The following is a 20,168-nucleotide window of genomic DNA, read 5'->3' on the forward strand; positions in this document are numbered from 1 at the left end:
GTTTATTCCTCCCTCCTGCTCCAACAAAATTTATTTGGCTTAACGAGAAATGCCAGAAACTTAAAGTGATTTGTCTGAGGAAAAACTTTATAGGCAGTCTGGAGAAATGCGATACAACTCCAGGGGAAAGTTTTTGTACCTACCCTCTTTCTCCAGCAGGCTACCCCTCACTGACCCCGTTTGTCTGAGCGAGGATGATAAACTGCATGACACCTGCCTACGTTCCCACTGAGAGGGGCCGATAGGGACCACGTGCTTCTGGGAGAAACAGTTTTCATTTTTAAAATTCTCATCCGCAGAAAGTCTTGTTTAAAAACTCGCTCAACTCAATGAACTCCTCGAATGTGAAAGAGTTTGGCATCTACTTTGCCTAACTCCACTGAAGACTGATTTTAGACACAATTAGTCAAAGTTCTCTGACTAGTAACTTTGCAACTTCACAATAATTATTAGTCAATGGTAGTGAAATTCATGTAAAGAGATTCGGTTGATTGGAGATTACATTATTTATGCAGGGCTTTGTAAGAGTATTCATAAACTTTTTTTCCCGTTTTTTTTTTTTTTTTACATTTTGTTACATTACAGCCATTCGAGACAGTGGTAAAATTTTGTTAAAAGAAAAAAACAACAAAAAAAGAAAGAAACAAAAAAAATGTGATGTGATGGTGGATAAGACTATTATGTGCAAGTTGAGCAGTAAGCAGTTGGCCTTTCTTCGAAGCTGTTCAAGCCTAAAATGCGATCTCGAAGCACAACATGTTGCAACAAGCACAGACGTCGCCAACGCAAACATCTGCGTCCACAGATCCATGGAGGAGCTTTCTGCTTTGTGAGAGCAAGCGTTTAGGCACTCCCCTAATGGCTGTCATAGGACATGCAAGGATTCCTCAAAGAATCAAAGCAACACTCCAGGTATGTTTTTGATGAGGGAATAATGTCCAATATGATATAAAGCTCTTCAAAGTTGACTTTACATAAAACACTTAATTTAAACAATAAGAGTATAATCTCCTCTATACATTATTTCCATATCAGTGCTCTGTTACAGATTTTTTATCACGTTACAACCAAACATGTCTGCCAACTGAAACTGACAAGCTGGTTTAAGAGGACATCTACTAAAGAACTGCAGTGTGTGTGCAGCATAAAGACCTGAATGAAAATGTCAAAAAGGCTCACAAAGCAAATGGATCTCGGTGAAGTTCTGTTGGTTACTGGACTACAAATCCGACATCTGAGATTTTCAAAGAGAGTCATCAAAACCAGAGTACGGGTGGCCAATTTTAACACTTACGCACATGCGACTTTCTCCTGTCCACTCCTGTTCTCATGCACATAAACTCATGTATCCCTCCAGCACACGTGTGTGTGTGCGTGTGTGTGTGCTCGCTCCTTGAAACATTACATCACCACAGCATTCTCATTTCCCCTTGTTTTTCTACCTTCCAGTACATAAAATGAGATCACTCCACTGATTTCACTCCAGTTGTTGTGGTTCGAGAGCATGTGGGAGGCATTCCAGTGCACAGACACAGATCACAAGTCTGTACACAGCCGCTCATCCAGCTGTGCAATTCCTAACAGCTGCACAACAGTGAGTTATGACACTTGAGAAAGAACACCAGGCCCGCTCAATTAAATTTTAACTTATGTTGACGGAAGGGAGGGGGGGAGAAGCTCTTATGCGGCAGCAAGAGTGATTTAATATTATTGCTTGAACTGTGCTGATGGCATAACTAGCCCAACTACAAACACTTAATTAGGAGCACTAATGAATATGGCTTCAAATTGCTAAGTGGCTTTTCATCTCAAAAGGAAGCTGTTAATCTTATGCAAAAGATTTGTTGCCATCTGAGGCCCTCTAGTGGTAAGCCTGGAACGCTACATAAAGGCTAATTTGTCATAATGACAATCAAAAACCGTATTGTCAGGTTGTATAAAAGCCAAATAAAATTTTACATTGTTTTTATTTATGAATGATTTGTTTTTTTAAATATGGCATGTGTCTCAACTTTTCAATTCTGCAATCTTTTACTCATTTTCTTTTGCAAAACGTCTCCATTACATCCTCCATCATGCTATATGGAGAATGTACACGTTTCAATTGCAGCTCTGGCTCTACATTTAGTGTAGTTGTCCTGTTGGTAGATCAGCCTCTGAAATGTTAATGCGTCTTTAACCTCAGAACATTGCAGGGTCAGATTGTGTGAAAAATAAAACCCAAACATTTTCCCAATTTGACTCTGTATTTAGTTGCTTTATTTCTGACCTGCCTGGAGAATTCACACAACTGTATTTATACTGACATTCAATTACTCACAGGTGATATCTACCAATAAATGAAGGAATATTCAGGGTCTTGTCATGCTTTTCATTCAGACACTGGGAAAGTGTGGTGCGTAATGACGGCAAAATGTTTGCTAACCACAAAGTCAACACTCAGAACAGTGCAACTAGGAGGAAACAAAGAACAGTTTTATTCCATAAAGTCAAACTAACCACTAAAGTTAGATATCATGAAACTGAGAACAAATGTTTTTTTCCCCCCGGTCGTCATCTGCCAGTTTTTTATGACGACAAACACTGTGATTATTTTATGACGGCTTTATGGGGAAGAAGGGTGCTGTGTGTGTGTGTGTGTGTGTGTGTGTGTGTGTGTGTGTGTGTGTGTGTGTGTGTGTGTGTGTGTGTGTGTGTGTGTGTGTGTGTGTGTGTGTGTGTGTGTGTGTAGTTCTGCATGTTGAATTTTGGCAATGATTGCTTTGCCCATTTACTTTCACTTTGATTTTTTTTTTTTTCTTTTTCGTGGACTTGCCCAGTTTTCCTTTTCTACCTGTAATAGTTTTATTTCAATTCTCCATACCTGTTTGTCCAAATTTTAGTCCTTCCTGTTTCCTCAAAATTCAAGTATTACTGTGGTGGAGTCTTCAAAGGAAACTCCATCGCAAATTTTGTGTCAAAAATATTTAGCAACATGCATTTCTAATGTGGGTAAAAGCTGTGCTGTAGAAAAAAAACTATGTATCCGCCTATTGTCTGTTTTACAAGATAATCTTTACGTTGTCAGAGAAAGTCCATCTTCTTGACTGTTTTCATTTTTAGTTCTTCAATGACAAAACTATTCACCTGTTTTGTGTCTCTGAATTAAATTTATCTCTTGCATCCTTTCCACTTTGTGATGTCATAACCTTTTCCAGTGGATTTTTGTTACCAGATGCATCATTGTGCGAGAATTTCCTGAGACTATTTATAGTTTGACAGACAGCTGGATTGTGATGAAGTGTCTGGATGAGGTTATCGTTATGCAAGTCCTGTAACAGTATTGTTAAATGCACTTTTGAATATAAATGATGATTTAAAATGGATTTTTGTGCATTGTACATTTATAGGATACAACTTGTCATGAAGCTTTGTCATCAGAAAGTTGGGCGAAAGAAGATCTGACTCAAAATACAATGAAACACCCAATTACTCTGGCCAACCACAGAGATGAGAAACCATTTCCATTTGTTATTTGTTATTGTTAAACAGAAAAAAAGAGAAAATGTTGCTGTTGTTTTGTTGGTTTTCCAGCTTTGAAAACCTGATTATAGCAATGGTCATTTACGTACATTAATACAGCAACAATTCTGTAGACAATTAGCATTATTATGGCGACTGCATAAAAAAAGAGTAGAAAATAAACAAACAGGCCAAATAAACAGCTCTGAGTTCATTCAGAAGTGGACAATATGACATCAATGGCATACCTAATAAAAATGAACGTGTAACAATACATCCAGCTCATGAAATAAATAAATAAATTGTACTCAGAAGAATAAAACAGAAGACTCTGGACCCCCATTTCCTCTCCCCAACTCCTATTTAATTTATTCTTTTATATAAACTTAATCAATCACAAACTGTAATGAGTGTTGAGTGATCCAGTTAAGGTCCAAATAAGGCAGTTTTTATCCCCGTCTCTCATGGTGCAAAGAAATATGTGGTATTTTTGTGTTTTCACACATAGAATAGAACAGTGGTCTTCAAATCCAGACCTCGAGGAACGGAGTCTTACATCTAATGCATGGATTAGGTTTTCAGGGTTATTCTTTGAAAGAAAATGTAATTTTTAAAATATTTTTCAAATGATAAAAACCAGATTTAGTAAAATAGTTAACATGACTTTTGAAATGTAAATTACTGTCTACTACTACACCCAAATATTGTGCTTTGTCTCTAAATTTTCGAAGTGTCTTGATTTAGTCTTCCATAGCCAACTCCTTACAAACACTTACGGAGCTGAATTTATAAGTGACGAGATGATAAATGGGAGATCGTGCACTGATCGGGTGTGATTGTTTTCAAGCTTCTAGAGAGGCTAAATAATCAAAAAGAGCACGGGAATGTCTGCAAACACAGATTTACCAGGGTTTCTGTTGGATTATTAACACAGCAGTCCTTTTACTTAAGTATTTGTAGTTGGGGAAACAAGTAAACACCGTTGGTTAAAGTTGCATACCTTCCTTGGGCTGGCTGCCTTTCGGTTGAACACGTTTGGATTTCTGCCCGTAGCTCGAGGCAGAATAGCTGAAGCTTTTTTCCACCAGGCTATGCTCTACTGGCTCACAAACAAACTTTGTAATGTGAAAGAATTTGGCGTTACAAGAACATGAACTGTGACGAGAAATAAAAATGTTTAACTTAAATGTTTTGCTCAAGACAATGTGACAGTTCAGCATTATTCTTATTCCCCCCACCGCTAACTTCCCTGTCCTTACTGGTAAGAAAGAAAACCCCTACGGCATAATGCTGCTTTTTCTTTAAAGAGTTTTTTTTTTCTTTTTTTGACCAAACATTCATAAAACCCAGCTTTGTTCAACATGCAGTTTCAGAAAAGGCTATTCGTTCTGTAATGCGTCACTTTGCAGCCCCTTCAGCTCTCTTATTATCATGGCATAAACATGCAGGAGATGCTCCTCAAGACCTTTTTTGTGACGGGGTTAACCATCTTCTACAATGTTGTTGTCTGTTAATTTATCTGCAGATTAGAGGAAGTGGTTAGATAAGCCCATCATGAAGTTCAGCTCTGTCCTAGGACAACCCCTTTGACCACTGTTAGACAATGTCTCCCACCTCATGCATGAATGTGTTGGAAAACCAGAATGCTTCTTCAGTGACAGATCGCAATAACATGGGTACTTACTCACAGCACCTGATAAGCTTTTCCGCCGTCACTGCTTCCAACAAAATCGACAAGTGTTTATATTCCTGCTGCTATTTCCACATTTTTTCTCATTTTAAATAACATTGCTGTTTGCAGTTTTTTTTTTTCACTTTTTGTAAATATTTCTTTTTTATGCAGTCATCTACGTGCGCATTTCATGTATTTTATTTATTCATTTATTTATTTTATTGACATGACACCGGCTCTGCCTCGTGGCGGAAGTAGAGCAAACCGACGACAAAATAGACAGTGTCGTAATGGCGGAGGTAGTGGAGCTCAATGTTTTGTAATTGGCATTCCAATTCACACTCCGGGGCTGCACAGTGGCGCAGTTGGTAGAGCTGTTGCCTTGCAGCAAGAAGGTTCTGGGTTCAATTTCCCAGCCCCGGTCTTTCTGCATGGAGTTTGCATGTTCTCCCTGTGCATGCGTGGGTTTTCTCCAGGTACTCCGGTTTCCTCCCACAGTCCAAAAACATGACTGTCAGGTTAATTGGCCTCTCCAAATTGCCCCTAGGTGTGAGTGTGTGTGTGTGTGCATGGTTGTGTGTCCTGTGTGTCTCTGTGTTGCTCTGTGACAGACTGGCGACCTGTCCAGGGTGTACCCCGCCTCTCACCCGGCACGCTAGCTGGAGATGGGCACCAGCAACCCTCCCGACCCCACTGAGGGACAAGGGTGAAAGAAAATGGATGGATGGATGGATTCACACTCCATTCCAACAGATGGCGGTAGTGCGCATCGAAATGTTGTTTACCAACCGGCATAAAGAAGAAGAAAAAAACAAATACGTTACCTAAGATATTTTTTTTGTTATTTTTGCCTTATAACACTGAGGCAAAGACGACGGACAAGAAAGTTATCCAACGAGTCCTACATAAGGAAAGGTTCTTTGCGGGAAACAACAAATAAACTTCAAGTCTTCCGCAGCCAGAGGGAGAATGAGTGGCACAGAGTCTCATTGGATATGAGTTGAGTGTGAAAGCTGTGCTGGACGCATTTTGCACATGGAAAACGGATGAGTGATGACCGTGCTTGTGAAAATCTACCTTCAGGAAAATGCTTTTAAAAAACCCCAAAAAAACATTAACTTGAAAAGGGGCTTAAATGTAAATACCGTAGTTGCTGCAGCACATATTTTCATGCTGCCATAAAGCTATAATTGGAATTTACACACATAAAATCAAGCATTTACCTTCACTTATTAATCTTTGACTTGACTATCAATAAATGTAGGTATGACAAAAACAATGGGATGTTTACTACCAGTTACCTAGGTGCAGATGAACATGTGGTGCCGACCGTTGATCACAGTTTAATTTTATAAAAATTACTTCTGTTTCATTTTTTAAACAATCAGTATTATTGATGATAAACTTAATTAAAGAGGCAAAAAAGGCTGTAATCATAGATCTTAATTCAGTAACTTTGTTTGGTAGAACCTAACCCTCAAAGTCAATTTTTCCTAAACTCTTACAGTATTTTATAATATCTGGAGGCACACCTGCATTGTAGATTATGATTTCACGGCAAACTCGTAAGTACAGTAAATACAGTCAGCGATTTAATCATCCTTTTAACATTAATTGATTGAATGTGCCGTAAAATGTCCTTTTTTTGTGACATGTTATGAGGAGAAATTTGAGTAATCCAAAGAAGACTGGCATTTGTTTTGTACCTATAACCTCACAGACGTAGTACACCCTTAGTAAGTTTTGCTGCACTAATTTGGGTCAAGGCGTTTCGGTTTTCCTGTGAGAAAAAAACCCTGGGCGTATCTGGGACTATTTGAATAGAAATTTCAGAAGACAGATAGGATAGCTGTCTTCCTATAGTATGCTTGCACCAGGTTGGCTGTGAACTAACAGATGGCTCTTTAGCAAAATGAAAATGGAAGGAAAAATCAACATCCTTGCAACCTGACAGTAAACAAGGAGGGACTGCACCAAGTGGCGTTGCTGTAATCATCCATCGGGTCACATGAAAACTGGAGGGTACAAAAACCCAAGAATACCGCTCTTTAAAGAGTCACCCAGCGAAACAATTTAGTAGAAGTGAGTAATAAAATCATAGATCATTTTCCTCCCAATCCAGAAGCATAGAAAGTGAAGTTGGATTTTTTCTGTTCCTGGCAAAAAGGGAAATGAAAGAAGTTCATAAAATGAGAGAACCGTATAAAACTGAGAGGAAGACAGGAGAGCCATCAAACCTGAGGCTTGAAAATAAGGTAAGCAAACTTCAGGCTGTCTTGTAATAATAGTCTTGTATAGAATAAAAAATGTAATTATGAATTACTGCTACATGCAAGAATTATGTTAATCTGGATTTGTATGTTTTAAGAAATATATAAAAAGTAAGAAACGGTTGCTGTGATTTCAGATAAAACTAAATTTCAGTTCATTGACTTCAATTCTTGTACTTCTAAATCTTGGCATCAGTTTTATGGAAGGTACATTGTATACTATGAATTTTGTTTGATTCGGTAATAGTTTTCTTTTTTTTATTCATGTTGTCTCTGCTTTTTATTCTTCCTTTTGTGATTCAGATGAAGCTGTTTGTTGTCAGCATCCTGTGTGCATTTCTTCTGGTCAGTAGCCAAAACCCAACAACTCACTGGACTCTCCAGCCAAACGGTATGGTTCATATTTAGAAAAATATATGAATTCTTTATTGTAAACACAATTTTCTAGAATGCAATTATATAACATAACAGTAACAATTTTTGACAACTGACACTCTTGTCTCTTTAAAATTTATCATTTAGATAATTATTTATAGAGAGGACAGAAAGGAAACAGTTTGTTTGTCTAACATTTTATTAGCGTCTTATATTAGGGATTAGTGACTGTAGAGCAGCTGGTTTTGCTCAAACGGCAGAATTTAGATTCTTATTTTAAATTTGAGACTTTGAAAGCAATGCAACAATTTCCGGTGTGTTACACTGCCTGTGGGTGGAAAGTTCAAAAGGATTAAAAGGAACGCATTAACCGTACTCTGTTTGTCCTTGAGTTTGCTTTTAGTCTTAATCTCTCTTACCTTTAACTACAGCTATTTCACAACATGCAGAAAATATTTATTTTTCTTACATTAACATGTTCCTGAAAATAGATAACTTGCTTATGAGATCAGATCAGATTTGATTTTTTATTTTTATTTTTTTAAGTTTCTTACAACCCGGTTAATAATTTGGGGTGATCAAGCTCAAACCCCTTCAATTCCTTCCAAGTACGATTTTGTTTTCTTGAGTGCATCTCACGTTTTTCTTTTTCTGAATATGTGTGGGACTGCCGCCTCATAGTTCTGGTGCTGGAAGTCGATGGCAAGCCGGGACAACAGCCAATCAGTTGCCTGGAGATGCCAGAGAACGTTGTGACGAGCGACAACACAAACCAGGATATTATTTGGAAGAAGAATGGAGTAGAGGAGGCGCAGAGAGGAAACTGGTACCTGGTGCGGTTAGTGGAAAGCTTGGGAGGGGGCAACTACACGTGCCACAGCCCGGATGGAACGCTCCTAAATTACACCGAGGTCCTGATCCAGCAAAAAGAAACCAAGAGACGGAGGATTCTTGTCAAAAACCAGCAACGTACTGTCTTGCTCAGTTCTATCCCTAAACCAGTGGTCTCAAATTGCATTCCTTGAGGGTCGGTGTCTTGCAACTTTTAGACATGTCCCTTGTCCTACACACTTCAATTAAATAGCTAAACTACCTCACTGGCAATGCAGCCAAGCCCTTTACAGCTCTAACAAGCTAACATTGAAGTAGAGAGACAAAAGTTGGAGGACATCGACCCTTGAAATCTGGAGTTTGAGACTCCACTGCCCTAAACCATCTCCTGTCATTTTTTTTTTGTTTCATTAGAGGATTATTTGAAGTGTTCCACTCAGAACTACAATGGGGAGTTTCATTGTTCTTGGACATGGGACAGCAAACGTGTTGGCAAAGCTGCATTTATCAAAGCTCAACGGTAAGCTCTCGTCACTGCAGGTGTGGTTTTTCTTTGGCTCTCGGATTTGACACTCTGCCTACCGTAGACAGTGAGATCTTCTGTTAAATAGCTGTTCTTGATGTTCTCTGCATCGTCTGAACAAACTCACTTGCCCATTTCAGCATGTCCGATGGGCAGAACAGCCACTGCTCTGTGGAGCCCAGTCGCCACCAGTGGATGTGCTCGTCAGCTCAGAGCAACTTCAGCTGCTCTGTGGACGACGGCGGGTCCGGTATTTCCTGCCTGGACTGGCAGCACTGCCCGTACGCCGAGGAGAGACGGCAGGTCCAGGTCACTGTCTTTGTCAGGACCCATCAGTTTCTGCTGGAGAGCTACTCTAAGCAGTTTTACTTGTCGGAAATAGGTGAGACGTTTTGTCGCTTTGCCTTGCTTATGGGTGCGATTTCTAATCTCTATGTTTTTTTTGCGTGCTCTGAATTCATACTGTTTTCATTTGTGCGTCCTCTCCTGGTCAGTGAAACCGGACAAGGTGAGGATTAGCAAGGTCAACAAAACCTTGGTAGAGTGGAGCTACCCGAGCTCGTGGAACACGCCGTACTCCTACTTCCCTCTGACGTTCCAGATCTCGCAGTTCAGCCGTCAGTGCAGAAAGTGTGAAAACCCATGCACAGAGCTGAAGCATTCAAAGGTAGAACTAATTCCTACATTGGATGAGTTAAAGCAGAGTAAACAAAATAAAACGATTATAATGGATCAAATGATAAGAGAAACTGTTATTTTGTGTGTATTTTCTAGGCCTCCATATTGTCTTCCTCTGACGTCTGCCAGTTTAAAGTGAAGCAAAAGATTAAGGTCGTGTGTGTCCGAGCGAAGGATGCTCTCTGTGACTCAGAGTGGAGCGAATGGACCCACGTCAGGTTAGTGCCTCTCAGTGGCGACATATGAGAGTGTCGTATTCATCCCCTAACCTCCTGCGAAACTGAGACGTTCTGACATCACCGTTTCTCCACATGTCACACTTTTTCTCTTCCTCCCAGTAAAACTGCGCACATCTTCATATTAGCTGTAGTTTTCTGCAAAAACTGCTGCGGGTCGGCTTACTTCTGCTTTTTGTACCTGGGTACCTGCCAACATGTGTCCCTTTGTGGTTTTCACACTGTTGTTTTTAGTTTCTGCAGAAACTTTGCTGTGCTGAAGTTGAAGTCGAGTGAGTAATTTATAGCGTCTCTCTGTTACAGATTGAAAAGGGGTGAGGGAAACAGAAAGAGGAAACAGCAGCAATGAGTGACACGACTTGAGGAAAGAAGATCCTAGTGGACATCTCATACTTCTTGTCCCGCTTTTAACTTATTAAATAGTGCATTGTTTGTAAGCTATAAGTTATTAATATATGATTTAATAAAACAAGGTGGCAAAGTTGCTTGATATTCATCCGATTGCATGACTTTACTGCTTTCTATGTCTTGTGTTTCTTTCGATGTTACAGTTGTTATAATCCAGCTTCCAGGAATAACTATTTCATTTAGCTGAATTTTTTTTTTTTTTTCTATTTGCACAATTCTTATATTTTAGAGGCAGCTAGACCTTTTTCTGTTTGGACAATTGGTGCACATGACGTCAGCTGCTTTGGGTTTTACACATTTTCCCAAACCAAATAAATCACAGCCAGACTTTTTTTTTTAATTGAAACTCCACTCCCCTTTTTTATGACAAACTAAAAAAAAAACAATCAGTGCACTTTGAACTGTATTTGTTGAACATTTACCAGCATCAGGTATTTCCAGCTTCATATATCACTTTCTTCATATGGCACCAAATCACGTTTATGAGAAATGCTGTTTGTTCTGCCGGTTCTGTCATAAAAAAAAGAGCTTTGAGGGAAACGACAAATAGGGCAGTGGCATAACAGAGCAGACATCACACTCCCTCTATCAATAGTAACGTAATATGAAAACTGAGCTCAGACGTGGTTCCTCAAATATCCCGTGAGAGGAAGCTCTCATACTATAACACAATAGTAGCTTTGATGATCTAACTGCGGCACTTTGGCCTTTAAAGAAATGAAAGCAACTCGTGGATCCACATGTTTCAGCGTCCCGACGCTGCCGACAACATTTTCTCTTTGTGGGACCTCAAATCTCTGATTCGTTTTTGATGTTTTTATCAGAGGTCACCAGTGACATGACTGCAAAGGCCAGAATCCATTGGATCGTTGCAGTGTTAGCCAAGTGTGGGAGCTGTTACCAAGACAACCTGGTTATGACGACTCTTTGCCGTGAACAGAGCAGACGTCAATCAGGAGTGACTTTTCCCTTGGCAAACACAGAGTTTTGTCCCGATACATTAACAGATGTCAGGTTTCTAAAATACCACAATGCATCTAAATTATTTTCTGTTTATTCAGTATGAGTGTACGTAGCGGCGTATGCACGGGTGGTGGCATCAATTCCTAGTCCACCTGACCTCGTCGTTTGTGTCCCTGGCAAGACGCTTCACCCACCTTGCCTGATGGTGTTGTTCAGATGTAGATGGAGCGAAATGCAGGGAGGCCCTGGAAAAACCACAAAGAAAACGATGTAGACAAACACAAGAAGAAAAAGTCCAGACCTAAATCCAAGAGAGCGCATTTGTGGGAGGACTTGAAGTTGCAGTATAGAGACATGATCCATCTAATTTAACGGAGCTTGAATTTATTTTGTCAAGAAGAACCAAAGTTTCAGACTGTAGATGTGCTCACTGGTAAAGACCGTGTGTGTGTTTTTTTTTTTTTTTAAAGATGTGTTTCGGTTCTCATGGCATTTAGTTTTTAACATTTTGGCATTGAGCGAAAAGTAGCTCTGCAAAGTACTGACCCAAGACAGCTGCATAAAAGTGCCTCAATTTTCTGATTTTATCTTGGTGTCGGTCTGTCACATAAAATCCCGATAAAACACATGGAAGTTTTTGACCTAGGTTGGTCTTCATGATGCTTAAAGGAAGCCGCCGACCAGCCGGACAAGGAGATGCTGAAGAGTCAGAGCAGGAGAAGGAAGCTGGAGATGAGATTTTATTGTATTTTATTTGTCAGTGGAAGATTTAAATAAATGTTCTCTGCTTGCTGTAATCCTGGATATGTTGTCCAAACAGAGCATCTCTACACACTTTTTATTCATGGCAGTCTTCAAAAAATTGCAGCAACATTTCCTTTCCTCATTTCTAGCTTCCCAACTACATATATATGCATTGATATTACATAGTTTAAAACCTTAGTTCTAGAAACCAGATAACTCTTATTTTTTCTTACAAATCAGAAAATTGCTTAAATTTGAATCTTTCATTTTACAGACATCATAAGTTTGGAGAAGTGGAGCTAATTTGTGATTTTTAAGCCTACTTCCTAAGTACAAGGGGACTTTTTGTTACTGATGAACACAGAAGGACATCACACCGATATGTGTGTGTTTGTTGTTCTGAAATCAAATCACATCTAGACGATGAGAAATTCCTAATCAGGCAGTCACACTGATGAGACCTGCACCGACTTTCCACCTCACATGGAAGGAAAGCCCAAACAGACAACCTCACACCTGCAATGCTCTTTTTTTTTAATGACTCTGTGGGTCAGGAGGTTGTGGTGAACGCACTCCTCACTTCCTCATCTATAAACAGAAAGGCCTTGTGATCTAAACCCAGATGACAAGAAGAGGAGCTAATTCTGACTCCGCTTGGCCTTTTCACGTTTAACGGCTCACCCTTGACATATTATTTGGGAAATATCCTTGCCTTTATTTCTCCAGTTTTCTTGTAACTATGCAGTAAGTTAAAAAAAAAACATATATATATATGTGTGTGTGTTAAAACATTTTGTTCAAAATGGGATTGTTGCTGAAGTTGGGCAGTATATTTTTGAAAGCGCTCCCCAAATAATTGGATTTTTGCCTCAGTTATTTTTCTAAATTTAAAGTTAAAAACAGGATCATCTTAAGATGTGTTTTCATATTTAGGAAAATTTGGCAGATGTATGTGTTATTTTCTCAAAACAGTCACTGAAAATGTTGCTCAAATTGTACTTAATCACACTGTAAAGACACTGTGAATGTTTTTTTTTCCATAATGTAACAACAAAAGTCACGTGATTTCTCTGACAGCTGTTGCCGTCTGACGTCAGTTAAGTGACAAACATCTGTGAAAATGTACATACAGCACTTTGTTGGGGAAAAAAAAGTCCATCATGTTTTTTTGTTTGTTTGTTTGTTTGTTTTTAAAGAGACAAAATGTGAAAAGTTCCAGGCGTAAAGATAATTGTTGTAAGGCACTGAGAGACGGCTGTATGGATAAAAACTGGAATAATCGTTTTAACTAAAAGGTTTAGTGTTTAGTGCAGCGTGGAGAAGATTCCACCCAAACAAAAAATATTTAACTAATTTTTTTTCTCTTGCTATTTAAACAGAATATTTTTTTGTGTGGTTTTTAACATGAAACGGCATAAAAAAAAACTGCAATCGTGGTTCAGTAATATTGTGTTGAATATAAATAAGTCAGTAGTAGGACACCAAATAAGATGGTTAGACTGTCTCAAAAACATTTGTCTGATATTCAGGCTCAAGCTTGATGTGACTGATTTTCATAAAAACCTGACAGAACAGGCTTTTATGAACAGGAATTAAAGCTTCGTTTTAAATATCACAGAGAAGATGAGGTCAGGGTTAGCACCGCGTTTCACAAGCGGTGCCCTTTCGATCCCTTTGACAGTGTTCTAGTCATTATGAAAACTAATTCACAATGAACAGTCCTTCTGTCCCTGCGATCAAGAAAGGCCAGGCGTTTATGCTCAGGCACAGAAAGCCGACTCAAAAAGAAGACGGGGATTCATTCGCAGCGCAAATAACAAAATCAAGTCAGCTTGAAATTTTCTGGTAAATTCCTTTGATACTCAATGTCTGGCCTCTTCCTAATAATTGACCATTTCAGAATGTTTAAATCGATCCACAGTATATACTTTGTCTTACAAAATCCTTAAAAAACAAATCAACAACAAGAAAATAAAAACACATAGTGTTTTATTTTCTTCTGACATGGCTTGAAGAATCATTGATTCCATTTCAAATTCATCTGTTCAAACATATTATTATTCCAGAAATCCTGACTAGTGCCTTCGTCTCTTTGGCAAACTTTAAGTTGGCTTTTATGTTTTTCAGGGAGCCAAGGTTTCTCTCCCATCAAAGTTAAACTTCTGCACTTTCACATCGACACAAGCGCCTGTTATAGGACCTGGGATAACATTTTAGGGCTTTTAGCCCTAAAATGGAAGCAATGTCTGCTTAGGAAGCCAGATATTTAGATCTTCTCTGTTTTGAAGATCCTCCAGTTTTGCACATTTTCCCCCACATGTCTGAATGTCTGATTTTAATTATTTTGGATCTGTTTAAATCTAGTAAAAAGCTACTGCAGTCTTCTTTCTGAAGACCTTAGACAGCTCTTTTTTTAATCTTATCATGGTGCTCGCTCTCAATTCAACAATCAGCAGCACACCAGACTAAATCTCTAACGTTTAATTAAGGCAAACCTAAATCAAAATGCTGTTTTCGTCATGTGTACCTGATGTGTTGAGCCTACGTGTAATTTTACCCAGATTAAAGGGAAAAATATGAGCATTTGTCCTAATTTATTCCCGTTATTTCCTCATATTAGGCTGATGTTGATTAAAGTGTTTTTTTTTTTTTTAGTCAGGCGGTTGATTCGTATGTGTAAAGTTCTGCCTTTAGCTTTGCAGTGTTTTATTTTCTGGGTTACAGGTTGACTTCTGGAGCATCATCACCTTGAAACTGAATGTTTGTGAGCAAACAGCCTATAGCTTGTTGCCAACAGGACCAGTTCTGTTTTCATTCTGTAATAAACCCACATGAACCCAAACTGACCTTGTGAGCTGGTCATTACAGATGCTTGGCACAGAACTCTCACTCTGCGCAGGTGGGAGCTATGTACACGTCTTTAATCGATTATGCTTTTTAAAAGTTAATGACGCGAGTTGTTGTAATGCCTTTTTCGCCCACGAGGTGGCAGCATCGCATTGGTTACGGGTGAGTTAGCGCGCATGACCTGAAGAAAAGGTTTCAGCGTTGCAAACTTCACCTGGCCTCGGCGAGTTCTGCTTGTAAAGTCACTTGTTTATTCCCCTGGTTATATTTCTTATATTTGTCGTAGATATTTAGGTTCTATTGAAGCCCTGATTTCTTTCTGCAGTCCTGTAGATTTGTGAATTGTCCACACATCATTTCTGCCGAATGTAGTTAAACATAAAAACTTAATATAGTCCACGTATTTTATGTAGAGACTTAAGGAGCATATTGTCCGACATAAGGTCCATGCTTGACAGTTTTTTTTTTCTTAATCCATTATTATGTTTCGAGGTTTCAATTCGGTCAGAGCATAATATCAACCAAGCAACTTGATTTACGACATCATCTGGCTGTACAGAAGGAGAATGGGGGGGCTGAAGCTCCCAACCCTAAATCGCTGTAAACACGTTCAGGTTTTAACGCTTTTTAAAAAGCCTCCAACACGCATCGCCGTGTTCCCTTTACGCACAGGCGCGTCAGCACATGGTTAAAATGGTGCGCACATATCTGCGTGGAGCTAATGATCAGATCTATATTCTGCAAGGCTGCCGTGCAGTTAGTGAATCGCTGCATTAACATGGTTGAAACATCGGGCCTGGCTTCTGACATCTCCGCTTTTGGACACTGAGACGGTGATGTTTGGACTAACGGTGTCTGTGTCTGTGTGCGTGTGTGTGTGTGTGTGTGTGTGTTGATGCTCGGGGATCTAAATATAAAGCCACCCCAGAGGCCTGCAGTGTCCATGCCGACCCAGGCGGACAGATCCTGGCGAAGGCCGGGGCCGCAATGAAACAAATGTGCTGAAGGATGACTCTGGACTTGTGTAGCATGTGTGTGCGTCGGAAAGAGTGTGTGTGTGTGTGTGTGTGTGTGTGTGTGTGTGTGTGTGTGTGCGTGCGTGCGTGCGTGCGTGCGTGCGTGTGTGTGTGTGTGTGTGTGTGTGTGCGCGTGTGTGTGTGCGTGTGCGAGAGAGACATTTTATCCCCCGTTGCTTTTATTTATCACTATTTATTGTATCGTGTAATGGTAGGGTGCTCACATTTCTCCTCCCACAGCAGGAGACATAAATAAACAGCTCCAGACGAGACAATGATGGGATGATTGCTGGGGTTTGGTGTCTAACCTTGACCGTTTATGGCATTTATTCGTCAGACTCCGCAGAGAGCAGCGGCGGTATATAGTCTGGAGAAAGGCGCAATATCGCCGCATCACTTGAGTTGCAAGCACATAATTTTAAAGCCAACCCCACCGAAAAATCGATTTTAGTTCATTTGAACTTTTTCTTAGTCTGTCATGGCAAAGCGTGAATGCCGTCAGTAGTTTGTCTTTAGATTTTCATCTGATACAGTAGAAACTAATCTTACTATTTTCATCTTTTAACATTTAGCTGAATTTAGCTGATGCATAACCTCCAGAATATTTCATTTGATGATTTAGAAATGACTTTGATTGGAGTAATAAAACAAACAGGTTGAAATTGAATTGATAGTGGCGTTTTTATATTGATGGATTTTATTCTGACTTTTTGTGTAGGAAATACATAAATTTAGCAACTAAAATAAATTCCAACCTAACCACTAAAATGATCGAACTGGTTAAAGTCTTAAAAATATATAACAGCCATGTCATGTTATGAAGAAACAAAGCTGGGGGATGAAATTTCAAAGATTTTAATCAACATTTACGTTAATCGTTTACTCATAACCACGACTTAATTAAATTGAAATAACTGTCTCAGGGCTTCTTAACCCTGTAGAAGAGAAGCACATACTTTAGTGCTGTGCTAAAGTACGGCACTTTATCATTTGTGCTGTATTGGTTAAGTGATACAACTAGTGAAAGACCTACACCTGTTCTAAAAGGTTGGTATTTCAACATTTTTCACATTTGTGTTTTGCCTATAAGCAACAGCTGCTATGGGGTTAAAATGTTGATCTTGCTAGCTACTTTAGATCTGGCATTCTGTGTTGCTAAACTAGCTAATGCTACCGAACGAGTATTAAACGTTTTACATGAAAAACAATGTATTGTTATGTGTGAATGTATTGCTGACATCTACATCTAGAATGTTCCATTATTTTATCCACCGTCTGAGATTTTAGAAGTTCAGCTTTACGTTAGCATTAGCACTGCTGCTAAACTAGCTAAAGCTGGATAAAAACTTGACAGTGACAGTCAGTTTATGAGCCATAAGGGCTTTTATTAGTTCTTAATGTTCATTATGTTGACATTCATTCATAATAACACTCATGTAAAATATATCAGCCTCAATGGACACAACATAAAAAACGGTAGACTATATTGTTTAGTTAAGTTCTAATAAAAATATTTGTGCAGGATGTACCACAACAAAGAGTTTTTAACCATTATTAAGGACTACATTTTCAAGAAAAAAATGTTTATTTAAAATTGAAATAATACAAAAAAATCATTTTTACAGTCCAACAGCGAGAAATGATGCGCTCTGCTTTTTGCTGTGCAAACCCCCCCCCCCAAAAAACAGAGCAAAACGATGTCAACCACTGTACAGTTTTACGCTTCTATAAGCCTGCAAATTTTGTTAATCTTTTGTTTTTTTTAGCACTTTTTTTTTAACACGGCCTAGCGCAGTTTAGCATTTAATCCTCATATTTATTCTGGATTTATAGCATACACTCCCTCAAGAATTGAAGTGCATCTAGTAAGAGCTAATTTCAAACCAACCGACTGAGAAAGAGAGAGAGAGAGAGAGAGAGAGAGAGAGAGAGAGAGAGAAAAAAGTAAACTGTGCGCAGCGGTTGGCACGATGGAAACTTTCTTAAGCTCCTAATCTGCCAGAGTTGAGAACTTGGACCGCGCCGCACAGCTAATTGAAGCTCTAGTAGCAAAATTCAACATTGAATTTGAAATGTTTCTGTTTTTTTTTTTTCTCAAAGAACAAGCGTGCATAATGTCAGCTTCTCATCCTGCACTGATCTGATATATATCCCCCACTTAAACGCAATTGAATCTGGGCGCAAATCTCCCTTTAACGCATGCGCTTCCCTCCAGAAAACAACGAGAGAAGAAAAAAAAAATACCCCCCCTAACACTCAGTTAAACATCTGTTCAATTATTATTATTTTTTCTTCTTGTCTATCCCTATGTGAGCTGAAGGGAAATCGCGGCAGGGAAAAGATGTTCCAACAAGCTCCCCGGGTCTTCTCCTTACTTCAGACTCAGCGTGAGAACTGCGGGGATTAAACTGATGTCCTCCCCGTGAGTCGGGTTTGATTTTTTTTTTTTTTTTGTCGTCAACAGTTACATGAATTGCAAAGCGCAGAGGTGCACTCAAAAAAACAACAACAAACAAACAAAAAAAACACTGCATGCATGCGCACCCACACCGAGACGCACGCACTCGCGGCGGGGCGTGCGCGGGACGGCTTCGAGATTTAAGTGGCCGGGGCGGGACGTTGCGCCGGAGCGAGGCGGGGACACGGGCCGCGCTCCGGTCGGGTTGGTGGACAGCTGATTGTCCGTGTCATTAACGGAGCTCGGGAGGGAGAGAGGCGTTCCCAGAAACCACGCCTCCTTCGCTTTACTATAGTTTCTCCTGTTTGGCATCCCAGAGATGGTCCGAAGTGATTCCTCAGGGGAAGTGAAAAGAGCGCAAATCACCCGAGCAGGAGCGGGCGCAGCCGAGCGGCGGATATACCCAGGACCGCCTTCTTAATTGCGCTAATCTTCCGTTTTTATCCATCTGAGCCGGAAGGAGGACTTTTGCTTTGAAAGCGACGGAGCAAAGAGAGAAAACTGTTTCATCTTTCATCTTTGGCCCTGTTTGTTGCAAAAACTGACATCCTTTTTTTTTTTTTTTTATTGCTTGTTTCTTTTTTGTTTTGTTTTTATCAGCTGTACCTTGATCCGAGGAGGAGAGGCGGGGGGACTGTCGCCGACTCAGCGCGCACTCTCATCCTGCGCTTCCCCCTTTCATCGCTCTCACGTCGCTCCTCTTCACAGCTGCTGCCTCCCATTCTTCCTCAACATGAGGAGCAGCTAACCCTGGATGCTGACAGCTCCCCTTTTTCTTCCCCACATGTCGCATCTTTTGTTTACTTTGAGTGGAACGCGCGCGTCTAAACACCGAGCGGAATAGACCCACGCCACTTTGCTCCTGTGACAGCGCTATCAAAGGGAGACGCCGAGAGGCGAGGAGGGGAGGCAGAGAAGAGAGGGAAAAGGAGGATAGAGACAGAGGCGAGAGAGAGAGAGAGAGAGAGAGAGGACGACAGAGAGAGAGAGAGACAGAGTGAAGGTGCGTTTTGATGTTTGGCATCCACGAGAGCATCCAGAGGAGTGGGAGTAGTATGAAAGAGGAGCCCATGGTGGCCGGGATGAACGCGGTTCGGACATGGATGCAGGGCGCCGGAGTGCTGGACGCCAACACAGCCGCCCAGAGGTGAGCCCGAGGCGGACGAGGCGCTGCGCTGCGCCGCGTTCCGCCGCGCTGGCACCACAGCGGGTGGAGAGAAAAAGCGCGTTGTGATATGCGGCGTTTAAAGACGGAGCGGCGGATTCACTTGGGGACAGAACGCGTCCCCAGAGGACGCAGTGGTGGGATAACCTCAGGTCCCGCTGGCATCTCAAGTTTTTTGTTGTTGTTGTTGTTGTTTTTTTGTTTATTTATTTATTTATTTATTTTTCACCTCGGATTCAACTTGTTTCAGACGCGTTTCAGATCTGTTTGACAGACTTTCCAGCACGAGGCGTTTAAAAATGCGGCTTTGGCCCCAAAGTTTTTAGTGTGAAAAAGTAAAAAAAAAAAAAAAAAAAAAAAGTCAGCTCTGAGTTTGGGCTTGGATCTCTCAGTTCGCAGTGATTTATTTTTTCATTTTTCATTTTTTGCGTTGAGATGAAGCAGCTTTCCTCGCGGGCTTTTAAAGTTTGCACGCATTGCG

General features: G+C 40.2%; 2 protein-coding genes across 4 annotated transcripts in view; both read left to right on the forward strand.

Annotated features, from left to right (window-relative positions):
* The first annotated feature begins 5,919 nt into the window (after positions 1–5,919).
* Positions 5,920–10,582, forward strand: il12ba (interleukin 12Ba). Its single transcript, XM_081611353.1, has 8 exons — positions 5,920–7,428; positions 7,747–7,834; positions 8,500–8,787; positions 9,064–9,169; positions 9,313–9,554; positions 9,667–9,839; positions 9,947–10,068; positions 10,390–10,582. The coding sequence occupies exons 1-8, from the start codon at positions 7,345–7,347 to the stop codon at positions 10,433–10,435; spliced, it is 1,149 nt and encodes a 382-aa protein (XP_081467479.1). The 5' UTR covers positions 5,920–7,344; the 3' UTR covers positions 10,436–10,582.
* An 8,768-nt stretch (positions 10,583–19,350) lies between these two features.
* LOC103470973 (transcription factor COE1-like) overlaps positions 19,351–20,168 on the forward strand; it is a 76,145-nt gene continuing 75,327 nt past the window's right edge. For all 3 annotated transcript variants that reach the window (XM_081611350.1, XM_081611351.1, XM_081611352.1), the window contains exon 1: positions 19,351–19,669. In XM_081611350.1, the coding sequence (XP_081467476.1) occupies positions 19,536–19,669 (134 nt within the window). In that variant the 5' untranslated portion in view covers positions 19,351–19,535. The remainder of the gene's footprint in view (positions 19,670–20,168) is intronic.

This window comes from Poecilia reticulata, chromosome 10 (assembly GCF_904066995.2).
Source record: "Poecilia reticulata chromosome 10, P_reticulata-male-v2, whole genome shotgun sequence".
In the NCBI taxonomy this organism is placed as follows: domain Eukaryota; kingdom Metazoa; phylum Chordata; class Actinopteri; order Cyprinodontiformes; family Poeciliidae; genus Poecilia; species Poecilia reticulata.